The 20,965-nt window shown below is 40.0% G+C and overlaps 1 protein-coding gene across 1 annotated transcript; it reads left to right on the top strand.

The window, feature by feature from the left end:
* The first annotated feature begins 14,407 nt into the window (after nucleotides 1-14,407).
* diabloa (diablo, IAP-binding mitochondrial protein a) lies at nucleotides 14,408-17,285 on the top strand. Its single transcript, XM_020503217.2, has 6 exons — nucleotides 14,408-14,762; nucleotides 14,918-15,050; nucleotides 15,176-15,301; nucleotides 15,475-15,585; nucleotides 15,894-15,990; nucleotides 16,641-17,285. Exons 1-6 carry the CDS (start codon nucleotides 14,635-14,637, stop codon nucleotides 16,841-16,843), a joined length of 798 nt encoding a protein of 265 aa, XP_020358806.1. The 5' UTR covers nucleotides 14,408-14,634; the 3' UTR covers nucleotides 16,844-17,285.
* The last annotated feature ends 3,680 nt before the right edge of the window (nucleotides 17,286-20,965 follow it).

The following is a 20,965-nucleotide window of genomic DNA, read 5'->3' as shown; positions in this document are numbered from 1 at the left end:
AGACTGTATATGGTACAAAGACAACAAAGGCAGAATGGTAAGTGTGTCTTTATCATTGTGGACAAACTCTTTATAGATGGACAGCTATTCCGAGACAGCTCCATAACACTGTGGCTGTACTAAATTCTACGGGGACTTCGGGTTACAAAAAAAAGAAGGTATGGGAACTGTAAAAATATCTGAACATTACGAAGTGGATATGAACACACACTTACTCAATTACACACTTACTCAATTACACACACACACACACACACACACACACACACACACACACACACACACACACACACACACACACACACACACACACACACACACACACACACACACACACACACACACACACACACACACACACACACACACATACCTGACCTCCCTCTCTCTCTATTGTCGAGAACTGTTTTATAATTTAAAGTGTTTATTGTTTGTCTATATTTTTTATGTATTTGTCTACAAGTTTATATATGTTTACAACAAGCAATATATCAGAATAGAGGCATTGGGGAATAATAACATATTGTCCGGAATATATTTGTACTGTAGTAAAGCCGTCTCTAGAGTAATGCAAGGTCTCTTTCATGATCATGTGAAACGTCAATTGCTATGGAAATGCTGGGATGTGATTTCAATTATGTTAAAGGTAATGGTGATGCACCTATGATGGTGATATGATATGGGTTACAATTATCATCATGAATATTAAGGCTATACGCACTACATGTTACACGCATAGACACTCAACCATGCAAATTGGCAGAGTTATTATTTATTTGGACATCACACATTATAGTCCTACTCTTATACAGACATTGTACACACTCTCACTATATCACATCCAATATCATACACATCAACCTACTCAGATTTGCTACACACATAATATCTTGTCTCAATTTTCTAACATCTGTGGCATTGGCCCACAGGCAAACAGGCAAGGGAATAAAACTAATATTTCTAGAACGTATTTCTTGAATTCTAAATATCAGACATTTGAAAGCTCGAGTTTTGACCATCATAATACCTCTGATGGCAGTAACTTACAAACACTAATTATGGTCAATTTAGACTGAGAATAGTATCTAGTTATGGTAAGGGATGAAATAAGTATAGCCAGTTATAATTGTAACGGTTTAGCAGATTATAAAAAAAGAGCATCAGTCTTTACATGACTAAAGGAAAAGGAATATAACATATACTTTTTACAGGAAACTCACTCTACATACTTAGATGAAGTTGGGTGGAAACGGGAATGGGGTGGTGAAATAATGTTCTGTCATGGACAAAGGAACTCAAAGGGTGTGATGACATTAATGAACAAAAATGTCGATCTGAATGTGCAAATAGTCAGGAATGATTCGTAAGGAAGGTGGATCCTTTTGACTATTAAAGTGGACGAAAAAGAGATTTGGCTCATCAATCTATATGGTCCAAATCAGGATGATCCACACTTCTTCAAAAACATGTATACCAATTTATTGAACTTACAGGCAACAAATTATCTAATCATTATGGTAGGAGACTATAACACAGTGTTAAGTACCTCAATGGACAGTAAAGGTAATCACTCTACAAACTATCATCACCGTGCCCTTAAGGAAATCAAATAAAAAAATCAAATCAAATTTTATTTGTCACATACACATGGTTAGCAGATGTTAATGCGAGTGTAGTGAAATGCTTGTGCTTCTAGTTCCGACAATGCAGTAATAACCAACGAGTAATCTAGCTAACAATTCCAAAATTACTACCTTATACACACAAGTGTAAAGGGATAAAGAATATGTGCATAAAGATATATGAATGAGTGATGGTACAGAGCGGCATAGGCAAGATGCAGTAGATGGTATCGAGTACAGTATATACATATGAGATGAGTATGTAAACAAAGTGGCATAGTTCAAAGTGGCTAGTGATACATGTATTACATAAAGATGCAGTAGATGATATAGAGTACAGTATATACGTATACATATGAGATAAATAATGTAGGGTATGTAAACATTATATTAAGTAGCATTGTTTAAAGTGGCTAGTGATATATTTTCCATCAATTCCCATCAATTCCCATTATTAAAGTGGCTGGAGTTGAGTCAGTGTGTTGGCAGCAGCCACTCAATGTTAGTGGTGGCTGTTTAACAGTCTGATGGCCTTGAGATAGAAGCTGTTTTTCAGTCTCTCGGTCCCAGCTTTGATGCACCTGTACTGACCTCGCCTTCTGGATGATAGTGGGGTGAACAGGCAGTGGCTCGGTGCCCCAGGTGATGCGTTGTGCAGACCTCACTACCCTCTGGAGAGCCTTACGGTTGTGGGCGGAGCAGTTGCCGTACCAGGCGGTGATACAGCCCGACAGGATGCTCTCGATTGTGCATCTGTAGAAGTTTGTGAGTGCTTTTGGTGACAAGCCGAATTTCTTCAGCCTCCTGAGGTTGAAGAGACACTGCTGCGCCTTCTTCACGATGCTGTCTGTGTGGGTGGACCAATTCAGTTTGTCTGTGATGTGTACGCCGAGGAACTTAAAACTTACTACCCTCTCCAGTACTGTTCCATCGATGTGGATAGGGGGGTGTTCCCTCTGCTGTTTCCTGAAGTCCACAATCATCTCCTTAGTTTTGTTGACGTTGAGTGTGAGGTTATTTTCTTGACACCACACTCCGAGGGCCCCACCTCCTCCCTGTAGGCCGTCTCGTCGTTGTTGGTAATCAAGCCTACCACTGTGTCGTCCGCAAACTTGATGATTGAGTAGGAGGCGTGCGTGTCCACGTAGTCGTGGGTGAACAGTGAGTACAGGAGGGGGCTCAGAACGCACCCTTGTGGGGCCCCAGTGTTGAGGATCAGCGGGGTGGAGATGTTGTTACCTACCCTCACCACCTTGGGGCGGCCCGTCAGGAAGTCCAGTACCCAGTTGCACAGGGCGGGGTCGAGACCCAGGGTCTCGAGCTTGATGACAAGTTTGGAGGGTACTATGGTGTTAAATGCTGAGCTGTAGTCGATGAACAGCATTCTCACATAGGTATTCCTCTTGTCCAGATGGGTTAGGGCAGTGTGCAGTGTGGTTGAGATTGCATCGTCTGTGGACCTATTTGGGCGGTAAGCAAATTGGAGTGGGTCTAGGGTGTCAGGTAGGGTGGAGGTGATATGGTCCTTGACTAGTCTCTCAAAGCACTTCATGATGACGGAGGTGAGTGCTACGGGGCGGTAGTCGTTTAGCTCAGTTACCTTAGCTTTCTTGGGAACAGGAACAATGGTGGCCCTCTTGAAGCATGTGGGAACAGCAGACTGGGATAGGGATAGGGATCGATTGAATATGTCCGTAAACACACCAGCCAGCTGGTCTGCGCATGCTCTGAGGGCGCGGCTGGGGATGCCGTCTGGGCCTGCAGCCTTGCGAGGGTTAACACGTTTAAATGTTTTACTCACCTCGGCTGCAGTGAAGGAGACAAATCACAAATATTATGGACACATTAGAAATAGTGGATATTTGGAGACTAAAATACCCCGACCTAGTGAGAAATACATGGAGGAGATTTAATCAAGCTAGTCGTCTTGACTACTTTCTTGTCTCTTTCTGTCTTGCATCAAAGGTTTAAAAAGTTTTAATAGGAGACAGAATGCGATCGGATCATCATCTAATTGGCCTTTACATAACTCCCATAGATTTTCCACGTGGACGGGGATATGGAAATTTAATCAAAGTTTATTGGGGAACAACTTATTTTTAACTAAGACAAAATTATTTATAACTTAATCTTTCCAGTGTAATATAGGTTCAGCAAATCCCCTTATCGTTTGGGATACCTTTAAATGTGTCACACCCTGACCATAGTTTGCTTTGTATGTTTCTATGTTTTGTTTGGTCAGGGTGTGATCTGAGTGGGCATTCTATGTTGTGTGTCTAGTTTGTCTGTTTCTGTGTTTGGCCTGATATGGTTCTCAATCAGAGGCAGGTGTTAGTCATTGTCTCTGATTGGGAACCATATTTAGGTAGCCTGTTTGGTGTTGGGTGTTGTGGGTGATTGTTCCTGTGTTTGTTTGCACCAGAGAGGGCTGTTTCGGTTTGTTAAGTTGATTGGTTTTGTATTGTTTGTCATTATCTTTATTAAAGATGAATCTAAATAACCACGCTGCATTTTGGTCCTCCTCTCCTTCCCAGGAAGAATCCCTTAACAAAATGTACCTTCAGGGGTCAGTCAATTCAATATTCATCAATAATAAAAAAGCAGTTTCTGGCTAAAGAGACAAGACTAACAAGGGAAATATATGAACTAATAGTACAGGTAGATGGCAATAAAAGTGATACTACAGATATACAAAATAAGTTAGAGGACAAACAAAGAACCTGAGGAACTTATTCAAGAATGATGTAATCTATTATAAAAATAAAGCAAACTGGATGGAATATGGAGAAAAATGCACAAAATTGTTCCTGACTCTCCAATACAGGAACAAAAAGTATTTGCAGAAACTCGTTACTGAAGACAGAGTCATCTATGATTCTACGAATTATATTTTAAAAAAGGAAGCTAATTATTTTAGGCAGATGTTCTCTTCTCCATCTCATTCTTTCCCACTGAATGAAGATTATGGTAAGGAATTCTTTCCAAATAATATAAATGGAAAATTAACAAATGTACAGAAAGATCAGTGCGAAGGGCAACTTACAGAGGAAGAACTTTGAGGCTATTAAATCCTTTCAGTCTGGAAAAACCCCAGGGCTTGATGGCATACCGGTATTTTTTGATATACTAAAAGCTCCATTGTTAGTTTTAACTACTCCTATAGAAATGGTAGTCTGTCAGGTACTTAGCAGGAAGGTCTGATTTCTCTATTAAAACAAGACCCAGTCTATCTAAAAAAAAACTGGAGGCCCCTTACACTTCAATGTTGTAATGCAAAAATACTAGCAAAATGCATAGCACTCAGAATTAAAAGGGTTTTACCAGGTATTGTTCATGCTGATCAGACAGGTTTGATACATAGGAGATAAAATACAACAACTACTAGAAATAATAGAACATCATGAAACATATAAGAAGCCAGGAATTGTCACACCCTGACCATAGTTTGCTTTGTATGTTTCTATGTTTTGTTTGGTCAGGGTGGGCATTCTATGTTACATGTCTAGTTTGTCTATTTCTATGTTTGGCCTGATATGGTTCTCAATCAGAGGCAGGTGTTAGTCATTGTCTCTGATTGGGAACCATATTTAGGTAGCCTGTTTGATGTTGGGTTTTGTGGGTGATTGTTCCTGTCTCTGTGTTTGCACCAGATAGGGCTGGTTTAGGTTTTCATGGTTCTTGGTTTGTTAGTCTGTTCATGTGTAGAGTCTTTATTAAAGAACCATGAATAGAAATCACGCTGCATTTTGGTCCGCCTCTCCTTCAAGTCAAGAAAACCGTTACAGGAATGGTATTTATAGTGGATTTTGAAGAGGCATTTGATACCGTAAGACTGGAATTTATTTATAAATGCTTGGATTTTTTTCAATTTCGGTAATTCTCTTGTAAAATGGGTAAAAATAAAGTATAGCAACCCCAGGTGTAAAATAATAAATAACAGCTACTTCTCAGAGTTTTGAATTGTCAAGAGGACTATAAGAACATCCAATAGTCAAAGGTATATGAAATACAAATGGTATGGAGAGAAATAGTCCTATAATTCCTATAATAACTACAACCTAAAACTTCTTACCTGGGAATATTGAAGACTCATGTTAAAAGGGACCACCAGTTTTCATATGTTCTCATGTTCTGAGCAAGGAACTTAAACGTTAGCTTTTTTTACATGGCACATATTGCACTTTTCGTTCTCCAACACTTTGTTTTTGCATTATTTAAAACAAAATGAACATGTTTCATTATGTATTTGAGGCTAAATTGATATTATTGATGTATTATATTAAGTTAGTGTTCATTCACTATTGTTGTAATTGTCATTATTACAAATAAATACATAAAAATAAAACGGCCGATTAATCGTTATTGACTTTTTTTGGTCCTCCAATAATCGTTATCGGTGTTGAAAAATCATAATCGGTCGACCTCTAGTTTGTACACATGCATATACACACACACTCTCATTCAAATAAACACATGCACGAACGCACACATGTAATAGTGCCAGACATGCACACAAACATATACAGTTGGCATTGCTGTTATGATTATGGAATTAATTGTATTTTTATTCCTGGGGGGGGACTGTTGGAGGGGTCTCTAATGGTTGAGGGACAGCTATTGGGGAACTGTGGGGGGGATCTTGGAGGGTTCGGGTTCACGTTTTTTGGCCTGGTGGTAGATCGGTCAACATGCTCTTGAGCAGGGCATTGACCCTGGATGCTTCTGTGTGTCGCTCTGAATGGGAAACTGTTGGATGACTGGTAAGATGTAGTAGTTGAGCGGCTTCACTGCAAGTATATTGTATGTTTAGAATATTCAATAAAAAAATTAATAAATGTAGAAAGGAAAGAAATTCCACTAATTAACTTAAGGCACACCTGTTAATTGAAATGCATTCCAGGTGACTACCTCATGAAGCTGGTTGAGCAAATGCCAAGAGTGTGCGAAGTTGTCATCAAGGCAAAGGATGGCTACATTGAATCTCAAATATAAAATATCTGTTGATTTGTTTGTCATGCATAGGTGGCAGGGAAGTCAGGTGCAGGAGAGTCAAATGGAGTGAAAAATTGAGTCTTTTAATAAAGTCCATGGAGTATGCTCCATAACACTAAATGTACATAAACAAACATGGGTACGAGGACCCGACGCGCACCTATACAACAATCACACTACACTGACAATAAAACAATCTCTGACAAAGACATGAGGGGAAACAGAGGGTTAAATACATAACAGGTAATGAATGGGATTGAAAACAGTTGTGTGGGAAGAGAAGACAAAACCAATGGAAAATGAAAAAAGGATCAATGATGGCTAGAAGACCGGTGACGGGGAACGCCGAGCACCGTCTGAACAAGGAGAGGCAATGACTTCGGCAGAAGTAGTGACAGTTGAACACTCTTTTGGTTACTACATGATTCCATGTGTTAGTTTATGTCTTCACTATTATTCTACAATGGAGAAAATAGTCAAAATAAAGAAAAACCCTTGAATGATTAGCTGTGTCCAAACTTTTGACTGGTACTGTACGTCTGACCAAAACACAGCCTGCTGTACCTGACTGTTAGTAGCCAATGGGCAGACATCATACTGTGGGTGGAAGTAGTAGCCAGACATCATACTGCGACTGACCAAAACATATCCTCTCTGGGCCTGACTTAGTTCTCTTCAATGTTCATCTGTTTTTCTCTGTGTTGGTCCCTCATGAGAATGGTGATGAAAGACTTGCTAGAACTCCTGTGTGGCTTATTAAGGCTTTTGAACGTCATAAACATTTGTCATTAATTATTCATCATTTTGCAGTGCCTAATGTGCATTTGTTTTGAAAAGCAACAACAATTTGTTGCTGTACAGAGAGAGCCCGGTCTCAGTATTTACTCTCTAATATCAAGCTTAATTAGGCTAAAGTAAAAGAGAGATCTGAGTTGTCCTAATGAGCCCCTCAGCCCCCAGCAGCTGGTTGTGATGCTGCTCAATGGCAAAACGTCTGACACTCATTCTCAGACAACCAGTCTCATAATGATATACTGTATATCTCTACAAAACAATGTATCAACAGCTACACTAATGTAAGTCCCATAATATGACCTCATACCATAAGAGGTCAAGTTCTTCAATGTTCCCAAAAGACTACATCATCAGAAGATAGACAAGGTAAGAGTAAATATGAACAAACAAGGTGATATCATCATGAAATACTCAATTAAAAACAAATTAATATTTTAATTTCAGAACAGGGAACATGCGGCTGAACTTAATTGTCAGTCACCTAAAAATAATGCACCTTTCTGTCATCTAAAGGCTAGTGTTATTTGTTGCCTGATCAAAATGCTAATAATATTTTTTTGTTGTTATACTAAATAAGGTTGTTATAGTCATACCTGGTAATGAATATTGCATTGTTCTTTTATATATCACCCATGTATGGTAAGCAAAATGATGTTGAAAAGACGTCTTCTCCAAACATTTAAGTTAGGTTCATTTTAGGTTCTGAATGAGAGGTGAAAAGAAGTCATTTACAGACGTTCAAAATACACTTTTTTTGTCATTTCTTCTGGTCATATGGCCAATTTTCCGGATGTTTAAAATACGTATTTTTGGGACCTTGAAAATACATATTTTCCAAGTATTGAAAATACATATTTTCCAAGTATTGAAAATAAATATTTTCCAGACATTAAAATCAGGATAATTTTTGTTTCTGAATGAAAGGTGACAAGACGTATTTTCCGGACTTTGAAAATACGTATTTTCCAGACATTGAAATCAGGCTCATTTTCGGTTCCTCATGAAAGTTGAAAAGACGTCATTCACAGACGTTCAAAATACATATTTTTTTTGTCCTTTTTTGTCATATACATTCTCAATGAAGTAAGCACCATATCACAATAATTATTTTTAAATGGATTTTATATACGAAAGAGGAGCCAACCCCCCCCCCCCCCCCCCCCCTGTACACTGCTACTACTCGCTGTTTGTTTGTTACCTATGCATAGTCACTTCGCCCCCACCTATATGTTGATATTACCTCGACTAGATTGTACCCCTGCACACTGACCCTGTGCCCCCTGTATATAGCCTTGCAATTGTTATTCTTATTGTGTTACTATTTATTATTACTTTTTATTTTAGCCTACTTGCTTTTAGCCTACTTACTTCTTCTTGAACTGCACTGTTGGTTAAGTGCTTGTAAGTAAGCATTTCACGGTAAAGTCTACACTTGTTGTATTTGGCGCATGTGGCAAATAAAGTTTGATTTGATTTGATTTAGAATATTTACTAGTGTACCCAATGACAGAGGCACTTATGTTAGATTTTTCAAAAGCTTTAAAGGGGCAATCTGCATGTTTGAACTATAATAAAGCATTTCCCTGCCACTGATTTGGTAAACAGCTGAGGGATGGGGCTGGAAATGTAACCACTCTCAAACTCACAGACAGAGCTATTGATACAAGGACTAACCATCCGTATAAAAATGAACAAAAGTTGAACCAAGCTCATGGAAATCTATAAGTTATATTCTTCTAGAAAAACCACCTAATATGTATCACTAATTTAAAAGTCTTCAAATGGATGAAGAAACTGAAGATTGTCCCCTTTTAAAACTGACAGTGATGATGTTCAAAGCAGTACAATTTACAGAATAAACCAACAGATCAACTACAATAACATTCTCAGTAACAGTTACAGAAATATTTTTTTCTTGCTGTGACTGTGATATGTTGTTGTTTATCTACCCTAGACTATTAGTTGTTCTGAATAAGAGTGTATGCTACATGACCAAAATGTAAATGTAAAAACAAATACATGCAAAGCATGCTGGGTATTATTCTAATGAGATCCGCCCCCAAATAAGTACACATTTGGTCGGTCCAGACCAGACCAAATCTGAACGAGTCATAGATGTCTAGGCTGTTTCACAAGATTGAACAGCACAGTACAGTATGGCACAGTTCAGTACAGTAGAGCACTGTAAAATGTTATTCTGTAGAGTACAGTAGAGTACAATATGTTGAATCTGTTTGAAATTCACTGCTCACCTGAGGGACCTTACAGATAATTGTATGTGTTTGGTACAGAGATAGCGTAGTCATTCCAAAATCATATTTAACAATATTATCGCACACAGAGGGAGACCATGCAACTTATGTGACTTGTTAAACAAATGTTTACTCCTGAACTTATTTAGGCTTGCCATAACAAAGAGGTTGAATACTTATTGACTCAAGACATTTCAGCTTTTCAGTTTTAATTAATTTGTTTAAAAAACTATTTTTTATGAGGTATTGTGTGTAGGCCAGTGACAGAACATCTCAATTGAATCAATTATAAATTCCGGCTGTAACACAACAACATGTGGAAAAAGTAAAGGGGTGTGAATACTATCTGAATCCACAACGTGGCAGATGCTGAAAAGCCATAACACATATGTTTGTTCAACAAAGGTCACGGTAAATAATATCAAAGGCTGCACTGACATCTAAAATTATGTATTTCAACCAATCATAAGTCATTTGTTCATTTCCCTTCTCCATAAGCATGCTGAAAGTCTGTTGTTAATTTGTTTACAAAGAAATAGAATTGTATTTGCTCAAACAACATTTTTTCTAGTTTTGTAAGAGCTGGCAGCAAACAGATAGGTTGGCTGTTAGAACCATTAAAGGCTTCTTTACTAGAATGACTTTAGCTTCCCTCCAGACCTGAGGACAGATACTTTTCTCTATGCTCAGATTAAAGATATGACAGATAGGAGTGGCTATAGAGTCAGATACCATCCGCAGTAGCATTTCATTTAAGTTGTCAATACCAAGAGGTTTGTCATTATTGATTGATTAAAATAATTGGCAACATCAAATGGTTTTATGATGAATAGGTCATCTGATTCGATGAAAGAGAGTTAAGTTTGTCTTTCAAATCAAATCAAATCAAATTTATTTGTCACATACACATGGTTAGCAGATGTTAATGCGAGCGTAGCGAAATGCTTGTGCTTCTAGTTCCGACAATGCAGTAATAACGAACAAGTAATCTAACTAACAATTCCAAAAAAAACTACTGTCTTATACGCAGTGTAAGGGGATAAAGAATATGTACATAAGGATATATGAATGAGTGATGGTACAGAGCAGCATAGGCAAGATACAGTAGATGATATCGAGTACAGTATATACATATGAGATGAGTATGTAAACCAAGTGGCATAGTTAAAGTGGCTAGTGATACATGTATTACATAAGGATGCAGTCGATGATATAGAGTACAGTATCTACGTATGCATATGAGATGAATAATGTAGGGTAAGTAACATTATATAAGGTAGCATTGTTTAAAGTGGCTAGTGATATATTTACATCATTCCCCATCAATTCCCATGATTAAAGTGGCTGGAGTAGAGTCAGTGGCATTGACAGTGTGTTGGCAGTAGCCACTCAATGTTAGTGGTGGCTGTTTAACAGTCTGATGGCCTTGAGATAGAAGCTGTTTTTCAGTCTCTCGGTCCCAGCTTTGATGCACCTGTACTGACCTCGCCTTCTGGATGACAGCGGGGTGAACAGGCAGTGGCTCGGGTGGTTGATGTCCTTGATGATCTTTATGGCCTTCCTGTAGCATCGGGTGGTGTAGGTGTCCTGGAGGGCAGGTAGTTTGCCCCCGGTGATGCGTTGTGCAGACCTCACTACCCTCTGGAGAGCCTTACGGTTGAGGGCGGTGCAGTTGCCATACCAGGCGGTGATACAGCCCGCCAGGATGCTCTCGATTGTGCATCTGTAGAAGTTTGTGAGTGCTTTTGGTGACAAGCCGAATTTCTTCAGCCTCCTGAGGTTGAAGAGGCGCTGCTGCGCCTTCTTCACGATGCTGTCTGTGTGAGTGGACCAATTCAGTTTGTCTGTGATGTGTATGCCGAGGAACTTAAAACTTGCTACCCTCTCCACTACTGTTCCATCGATGTGGATGGGGGGGTGTTCCCTCTGCTGTTTCCTGAAGTCCACAATCATCTCCTTAGTTTTGTTGACGTTGAGTGTGAGGTTATTTTCCTGACACCACACTCCGAGGGCCCTCACCTCCTCCCTGTAGGCCGTCTCGTCGTTGTTGGTAATCAAGCCTACCACTGTTGTGTCGTCCGCAAACTTGATGATTGAGTTGGAGGCGTGCGTGGCCACGCAGTCGTGGGTGAACAGGGAGTACAGGAGAGGGCTCAGAACGCACCCTTGTGGGGCCCCAGTGTTGAGGATCAGCGGGGAGGAGATGTTGTTGCCTACCCTCACCACCTGGGGGCGGCCCGTCAGGAAGTCCAGTACCCAGTTGCACAGGGCGGGGTCGAGGCCCAGGGTCTCGAGCTTGATGACGAGCTTGGAGGGTACTATGGTGTTGAATGCCGAGCTGTAGTCGATGAACAGCATTCTCACATAGGTATTCCTCTTGTCCAGATGGGTTAGGGCAGTGTGCAGTGTGGTTGAGATTGCATCGTCTGTGGACCTATTTGGGCGGTAAGCAAATTGGAGTGGGTCAAGGGTGTCAGGTAGGGTGGAGGTGATATGGTCCTTGACTAGTCTCTCAAAGCACTTCATGATGACGGATGTGAGTGCTACGGGGCGGTAGTCGTTTAGCTCAGTTACCTTAGCTTTCTTGGGAACAGGAACAATGGTGGCCCTCTTGAAGCATGTGGGAACAGCAGACTGGTATAGGGATTGTTTGAATATGTCCGTAAACACACCGGCCAGCTGGTCTGCGCATGCTCTGAGGGCGCGGCTGGGGATGCCGTCTGGGCCTGCAGCCTTGCGAGGGTTAACACGTTTAAATGTCTTACTCACTTCGGCTGCAGTGAAGGAGAGACCGCATGTTTTCGTTGCAGGCCGTGTCAGTGGCACTGTATTGTCCTCAAAGCGGGCAAAAAAGTTGTTTAGTCTGCCTGGGAGCAAGACATCCTGGTCCGTGACTGGGCTGGGTTTCTTCCTGTAGTCCGTGATTGACTGTAGACCCTGCCACATGCCTCTTGTGTCTGAGCCGTTGAATTGAGATTCTACTTTGTCTCTGTACTGGCGCTTAGCTTGTTTGATAGCCTTGCGGAGGGAATAGCTGCACTGTTTGTATTCAGTCATGTTACCAGACACCTTGCCCTGATTAAAAGCAGTGGTTCGCGCCTTCAGTTCCACACGAATGCTGCCATCAATCCACGGTTTCTGGTTGGGGAATGTTTTAATCGTTGCTATGGGAACGACATCTTCAACGCACGTTCTAATGAACTCGCACACCGAATCAGCGTATTCGTCAATGTTGTTGGCTGACGCAATACGAAACATCTCCCAGTCCACGTGATGGAAGCAGTCTTGGAGTGTGGAGTCAGCTTGGTCGGACCAGCGTTGGACAGACCTCAGCGTGGGAGCTTCTTGTTTTAGTTTCTGTCTGTAGGCAGGGATCAACAAAATGGAGTCGTGGTCAGCTTTTCCGAAAGGGGGGCGGGGCAGGGCCTTATATGCGTCGCGGAAGTTAGAGTAACAATGATCCAGGGTCTTTCCACCCCTGGTTGCGCAATCGATATGCTGATAAAATTTAGGGAGTCTTGTTTTCAGATTAGCCTTGTTAAAATCCCCAGCTACAATGAATGCAGCCTCCGGATAAATCGTTTCCAGTTTGCAGAGAGTTAAATAAAGTTCGTTCAGAGCCATCGATGTGTCTGCTTGGGGGGGGATATATACGGCTGTGATTATAATCGAAGAGAATTCTCTTGGTAGATAATGCGGTCTACATTTGATTGTGAGGAATTCTAAATCAGGTGAACAGAAGGATTTGAGTTCCTGTATGTTTCTTTCATCACACCATGTCACGTTGGCCATAAGGCATACGCCCCCGCCCCTCTTCTTACCAGAAAGATGTTCGTTTCTGTCCGCGCGATGCGTGGAGAAACCCGCTGGCTGCACGCTTCGGATTGCGTCTGTCCCTTTCTGTCCATAACTTCATTTAAAGTACTCCAAAGTTTTTTCCCATCATTCTTTATATCATTGATCTTGGCATCATAATACAATATCTTACTATTATTGTTGAGTTTAGTCACATCATTTCTCAATAGTTTGGTCTACACACATCATAGATCAAACTATTGGCCAGAATAAGACCAAAGAGGAACTCCGATTTAATTGACCAAATTAGAAAATATCACAAACACAAACAAGATCACTCTCCTTATAGTATTCCAGCCTCTAAGGTTTTCCGTTGTCTCTGGCTTTTGAAAACCAGTATAATATTCATTGTCACTACATACCAAATCCTTTGGCCACACATAATGGTTGAAGTCAAGATCAGCCTGTAGTTGGAAGCACCATCTTGTGGATATGTGTAGCTCAAACTACCATTCAATTATATGGTGCCTATAACTTTACCATTTATTTGGGTCTGACATACTGTATAGCTAGATCTACATAACAGATGTAGTGGGGGAACATGGACTCTTCTCAACATTAGATCACTTTTGATGTGAATGTCTGACTAATTTTGGGGTGAACTGTCTGTCATTAAGTTTAATTGGAGGGACACTGATTCATCAGTAAATTAATCAATAAAGTGACTATTGAAGCTGATATTGAAATATCTGTTTTCCAGAAAAAAAACTCTAAGGGGACCGATGAGTTCAATTTACATAACCTTATGCTTACGTAGTATGTGCGTAATAGGTCCCCTCCTGGACCTTCAGGCAATGTCTAGTTGGCACATTTCAGGAATCAATACATCTGTGTGGTGGGAGGCTGCTTGTTCTGTGGTCGTATAAATACCCCTGGGAGTCTACAGGATTCAGAAAGCACAGTTGTGCAAAAGAATACAAGACTACAGCAGGAATACAGCATACGCGGTTGACTATTTTTTTTACCACTAGGTGGCGACATATACTTACTTTCTAACGTAAATCATTCTGGTAAAGGAATTTTGGTTTAAAAATTATTTGAGACATTAATACATCACAAAAGTAACCTTATATATCTTATATTTAAGTTGAATAGTAATCAACCACATTACAAGTAAAATGCAAGCTATTAGACAATGCTCTGCTTGTGCTACTGGGGCACTTCTACAAAGTCGGACGGACTTCCTTTTGCTCCGGACCAATATGACGGCGCTCAGAAGAAGCGTTGCTTGTCTCAATTTCTTCAGGTAAATAACTTTATAATAGCAACTGCATCATTGCACCCTAATGAATTATATTCGTATGAAAACAGCAACAGTTTCGTCTAAGATAAATATCGATTTGCATGAACTACTGTAGCTTGCTAATGTCAGCGCTGTTGTTTTCTTTCATTACCTTGCAGGAGCACAGCAGCGAGTGTCCTCAACTGTAGGAAGCCCTCGCGTAAGAGGCTTGTGCGTTTCACGGATGTTACCAGAACGAGCTTGGCCTCTTTGAGTGTTGGGAGTGGGCTGAGAGCTGTCCCCTTCATGCTGGTACAGGACCTTTTCTCTTTCTCTGTGCTGAACAACTTGAAATTGGCTGACATCATATACATGCATGAAACATAAAAATCCCCCCTTTCAGCTCTTGTATTAAACTTTTGTTTCTCTCTATCCAGCAAGTGGAGAACCTCTCTCATGAATCCCTGATCCGAAGAGCATCCTCTATGGTTACAGACAGTGCAAACACTTACCTCTCCCAGACCACCCAGGCTCTCGTAGACTCCATCACACAATATGCCAAAGTAAGTACCTGAAGCAATCATAGTGGATTTTTGTTATCATTCATGCTAAGTTGTACAGTGTGATAATTCTAGCCATTTTAAATATCAAATACTAATTTAACCAGTAAGCCAATGGCATCATGTTACCTAAATGACCCTTCATGTTTTTGACCATGTGTTTGCGTTGTACTCAGGCTCTCCATACTCTCATCGCCCTCCAGAGGAGATATCTGGCTTCACTGGGAAAACTCTCCTCTGTTGAGCAGGATGCCATTTGGCAAGTGATCGTTGGTCAGCGTGTTGAGGTAGGTGAATGAAATGTGTAATCAAATACACCAAAAATACACTTGTCTTGCAAAGTACTCTTTCAGAAAATATTAATATTTGTATCCATTCATCTGGAAAAGCTGTCTTTAGGGTGTCTTGTTTATTTACAAATAAATGTTGATATACCTTCTCACAATCTCACATAGTAAATGCTTTAGTCACTCCTGTTTGCCTTTCACCAAAGTTGATCATTTATGTTCTAAAAGTAAATACGGTTTGAGCTCTATAAAACTCTCAAGAAAGTAATAAAATGTTCTGATGGGTTTCTCTCTGTCTGTTCTGGCAGGTTGGTGGCAGACTAGATGAATGCAACCGCTTTGAGTCAAACTGGATGAATGCTGTCAACCTGTGTGAAATGGCAGCTGAGGAAGCGTACAACACTGGTATGTGAAAAGGTTGTGTTAAAAATGTGTGCGACTGTTGTCTGTCAGTGTTTTGTTACTTGTCGTGTTTTTGTGTGGACCCCAGGAAGAATAGCTGCTGCTTTGGCAAAAGCTAATGGGATCCGAATAAACCAATACAACCTGTTTCACTAAAAAGAACTGAACCACAACCTTGAATTGCACAACAATGATACATACATACACAAGCTAGTGTTAGTGTAGTACCTGATGCTCCCTGCTCCCCATGACTTTCATCAGTCAGCACTGTGATTCTCATACAGACATTAACCTGTCAGTGCCGTAATAAACCTGCTAGCTCTGAGAAAGTCCCCCATTGTTTGTTTTGTGTATCTCTGTTTCACTACTTTGTAGTTTGCTGTTTGTGCACCCTCTGTCAAGAGCTGTCAGTCTCACACTTTGGCGAATGTATGGATCAGTAGCTGTTAGTCAATAGGGCTTTGATGGTAAAGAACTAAAACTCCAGGTCACCATGTACTCTAATTCCCATGATGCAGCACAATAGAGATGATGGACAGGGGTACCTGCTCAATGTCACCCAGTATTACCATGGATTGAAGGTTTAATCTTTGGCCCATTTTCTCTGTAATGGTGAAATGACTAAAATACCACCATCTTGTTTTTTTCCCCAGGAGCTGAGCATGCATCCGTCACAGCCAAGACCAATTTGCAGGTGGCCAAGGTTCAGGTGGAGGAGGTCCGGCAGATATCTGTGGATGCTGAGAGAAAGCTGGCTGAGACCCAGGCCGAGGATATCCAGAGGATGGCGGAGTATGCCTCTTTCATAGAGAGGGGTGGTGATGACGTGCATGAGGCGTACCTCAGAGAAGACTAAGAATAATCCTGAGAGTAAAACAAGTTTGAGTAGTTTGTGGTTTAGATCCTCAAGTCCACCATTTGGGAAGTTCAGGAGTTGTTTTATATTAAATTATGATAAACAAAAAAACATGTAGAGAATTTAGTGGTGAATTGAATGACAAGTGATTCTTTTTGTGGATGGAATGTCATGACTTTGTGACTTACATTTGATTCGATTAGTTTCATGCACTTACTATAATCCACTCTCTAACACAAAAAAAAAAATATTTATTTGAATACAGCTTTGAATGTCAACTTCAAGTCTTTAAACTGAAAATAATAATTGACAATCAGGGTGTCCTAAGTGAAATGTATGGACTATGGTCAACATAGCAGTACAGGTGTGGTTGCATTTGTTTATTTGTATTTTATGATATGTAAATGAACTAACTTTATAATAAAAAATTATATTTTTCATAGCTGTTTGGATTGTATTCTGTTTCTTTTGGGTAATAGGAAATTCTCAGAATTAATATACTTGTCATTATAGATTTGAATAGTTTGAAACAATTTAGCTGAAGAATAAAAAATACATTTGTTTAACTTTTAATGAGAAGGAAGTTTATATTTGTGTGCTATGGGGTTGATTGAGTCAGTGTGAGATCTGTAAAAATGTGGTCTTTGGCAGTAAGGATTTTTCTTCTTTACTGTTAATTGTGGGTGAGACTAGATGTCATACTGTGTCTGTGCCAACCTGGAGAGAGAAATACCACTGTGGTCCTCTTGGGGATATTCTGTTTACTGTGGTCCTCTTGGGGATATTCTGTTTACTGTGGTCCTCTTGGGGATATTCTGTTTACTGTGGTCCTCTTGGGGATATTCTGTTTACTGTGGTCCTCTTGGGGATATTCTGTTTACTGTGGTCCTCTTGGGGATATTCTGTTTACTGTGGTCCTCTTGGGGATATTCTGTTTACTGTGGTCCTCTTGGGGATATTCTGTTTACTGTGGTCCTCTTGGGGATATTCTGTTTACAAAAGTGGGCTGTTTGTCCCTCTGTAAACTCTGCATAAAACCAGTGACGCCAGTCTATTACGTCTTGAGACATTCATTGACCAATCTAAATGAGGTGCCAAATGTTTTCAGAGTTTCAAGTACTTTTTATGCCAAGAAGTTCATATTGTGTGTTGTAAAAGTTTTTTTATATACACATCTAGTAGTTGATGACAAAGTGCAGTTTTCTTCCTCCCTAATCTCTCAGGTTGACTAAAAGAGAAAATCTAAATTTGTCTTAGAGGGGCAGATCCAAGTACCATGTCTTTGTTATTTATATCTGCCCTTTCACTCTATACTTTTTCTTTGCTAATAATCTGCACACATTTCCTCCTCACAGCTTTTAGTCTATTTTGTTAACTCCTGTCATCACCCAATCCACCATGTCACCTAAACCAGGGGCTCTTGACAACGCAAAACAACATTAAGCTACGAGGTCAATGGGTTTAGAAAACAAGTTGATACTTGTATTGGCTTCTCTTTTAGGTCCGTTTGTTAAGTTAACATGTTCATTTAGTTTTTAATATTACATTGAAAATAAGGCAAACCGGTGATCATGTGTCTGGTGCTGTTTTTTTTTGTGAAAGAACAGAAGAGAAAGGAAATGTCTCAATCTATGAGAGGAATTTGTTGTCCATTAGACTCAGAAGGTTTGGGGGGACATGTGAATGAGCTGAAGACAAATGTCATCTGTCAAAGTTCAAGATGTGGGAAGGAGTTCAAAGCAAAACTCACTGGACTTTGAAAAAACACTTCGGACTTCAGGAAACATTTGAACAGCTTTACGGATTGCTTTGTGAATTTTTATTACATATATTTGTATAGACTGTGTTTTTGTCTCTCATTGTATGGATTTTTTAATCTGTATGAGGTTTTATGGAATCAAATGGAACTGAAACAGAAATTCCCCAACAATAGATAATTGTACAACATGCTCTGTGTGTTTATTACTGTTTGACCTCCATGTGTAATATTGTGTTGTAAATGTAGATGGCGATCTAAATCCATTATAAAATACAATAAAAAGGCCCAATTCAATCAAACCTGGAATTCCAGTATCACAGTTTTGCTCAATCGGATATGAGCATTTTTCAATTTTCAAAACAGAGTCCAAAAGACACAGAACTCTGTGGCCTTTTACAAAACACTAAATACGTTCATCAAAACTATATTATACTGTCAAAATTGCAAATACTTTCATCAAAGGAACATGACTGCCTGCAAAAATATTAACGCAACTACAGTATACTTATCTCGAGTCCAAGCAGACAAGACAGAAACTTAGTTTGTCTTTTAAAAATCCTAGTAAGTCAATATATTTTCTTTGCAGCCACTTCACACCAACAGCAAGGTAAAGAAGGTGCAACAGCGCCTCAGAAGGCTGAAGAAATCCGTCTTGGCTCCTAAGACCCCTACGACCTCAGATGCACCATCGAGAGCATCTTGTCCGGCTGTATTGCCGCAATGTATGGCAACTGCAACGTCCACAACCTCAGGACTCTCCAGAGGGTAGTACTGTGTAGTGTCTCTGACTGATTAAGTTATATGACATGATATTTTATCAAATCGATTACCTATAAAGGCACAGGGCGAGACCCAGATGCAGACACGGGAGGTAGATGGTTCGAGTCTCTGATATTTATTATAATCCAAGGGGCAGGCAAGAGAAAGTTCGTGGACAGGCAAAAGATCATAAACCAGGTCAGAGTCAAGGAGGGACAGCGTGGCAAGCAAGTTCAGAGTAAAGGCAGTCAAGGGTAAAAAACAGGAGGACTAGAAAAACAGAGATAAGAATAAACAGGAGCATGGAAAAGCACGCTGGTTGACTTGACAAGACAAGACGAACTGGCAACAGACAAACAGGGAACACAGGAATAAGTACCAAGGGACTAATGGGGAAAGCAGGTGATACCTGGAGGTGTGTGTAGACAATCACAAACACAGGTGATACAGATCAGGCTGTGACATTATCTAACGTTTAATTGATTACGTGATTGAATTAAACCATGCAATAATTAAACCATTAATAACCTGGGGCACCACGGAAGCATTCATTTATATAGAGCGGTTATCTCCCGAATCAACTCTTAAGGATCTGAAGATCTTTTATATCAATAGCAATCAATTATTAATCGCCACCTCGACCGGTCTCATTCGGATTGTCATAAGTACTTTGTTATCTGCACAAACCCTAGCTCAGCAATACACGAATTGGCTTCATTATTTATATACTAAATAATCACACAGAATGACATATATATATATACACAGAATAGATCACACATGGATTACTAATCATGTCACCTAAAGCCCCTAGTGGGCTAACCTGATATGACGGCTGGTTACACAAAGGAAGAGGGTTGGGTTTGAATGAAAGAGCGGGAAGACTGAGGGACAAAATAATTGAATCTCTATCGGACCTTGAGAAGCTATGCTACAGGAAATACAGAATCTTATGCATTCTAATAACCGCATATTCAGGAGAGGAAAATGCAAGATATCTATATTTACTCTGAGCTGTGCTTCGATAGATGGGTCGAAGATGGAAGACTGGTTTACCCAGCAGAGAACGCCATTGTCCTTTGAAGAATCTTTCTGGTCGTAGTGTTGTAGAACGGATACGTTAAAGTACCCTGTCGTTCTTCTGAGATTGTCTGTCCTTTCCTAGGTCACGTATGTTTACAGCTGCAGCTAATAACTCAATGTCTAGGTGGTATCACTTCTTCTTAAGTGAATAATCGTTCAAAGTTCATAGCAATTTGCCATAATCAGCTCACGCTGTATTCTGTCTGGTCTTGTCAAAATTCACCATTCCAGCATGGTGATCTTCACCTCCACTTTGAAATTTGCCCTTTTAAACGTTAGGACAGCAGTCCTGACATTTCTGGAACTAAATGTTAATTTTGTTAGGTTGTAGTTGAAATTAGCACTTTTAATGTAACGGTTGTCTTCCTCCTCGTAGTAGGAAGGATCGGAGGACCAATGCACAGCATGGTAAGTGTTCATGATATTTATTATAACTCAGAACACTAAAGAATAAACCAACAAAGAGAACGAAATGAAACAGTTCTGCCTGGTGCAGACACAAAACAGAAAACAATCACCCA

This window comes from Oncorhynchus kisutch, linkage group LG15 (genome assembly GCF_002021735.2).
Source record: "Oncorhynchus kisutch isolate 150728-3 linkage group LG15, Okis_V2, whole genome shotgun sequence".
Taxonomy (NCBI): Eukaryota; Metazoa; Chordata; class Actinopteri; order Salmoniformes; family Salmonidae; genus Oncorhynchus; species Oncorhynchus kisutch.
Note: the sequence above shows the minus strand (reverse complement) of the source record. Positions and strands in the feature narration are given on the sequence as shown.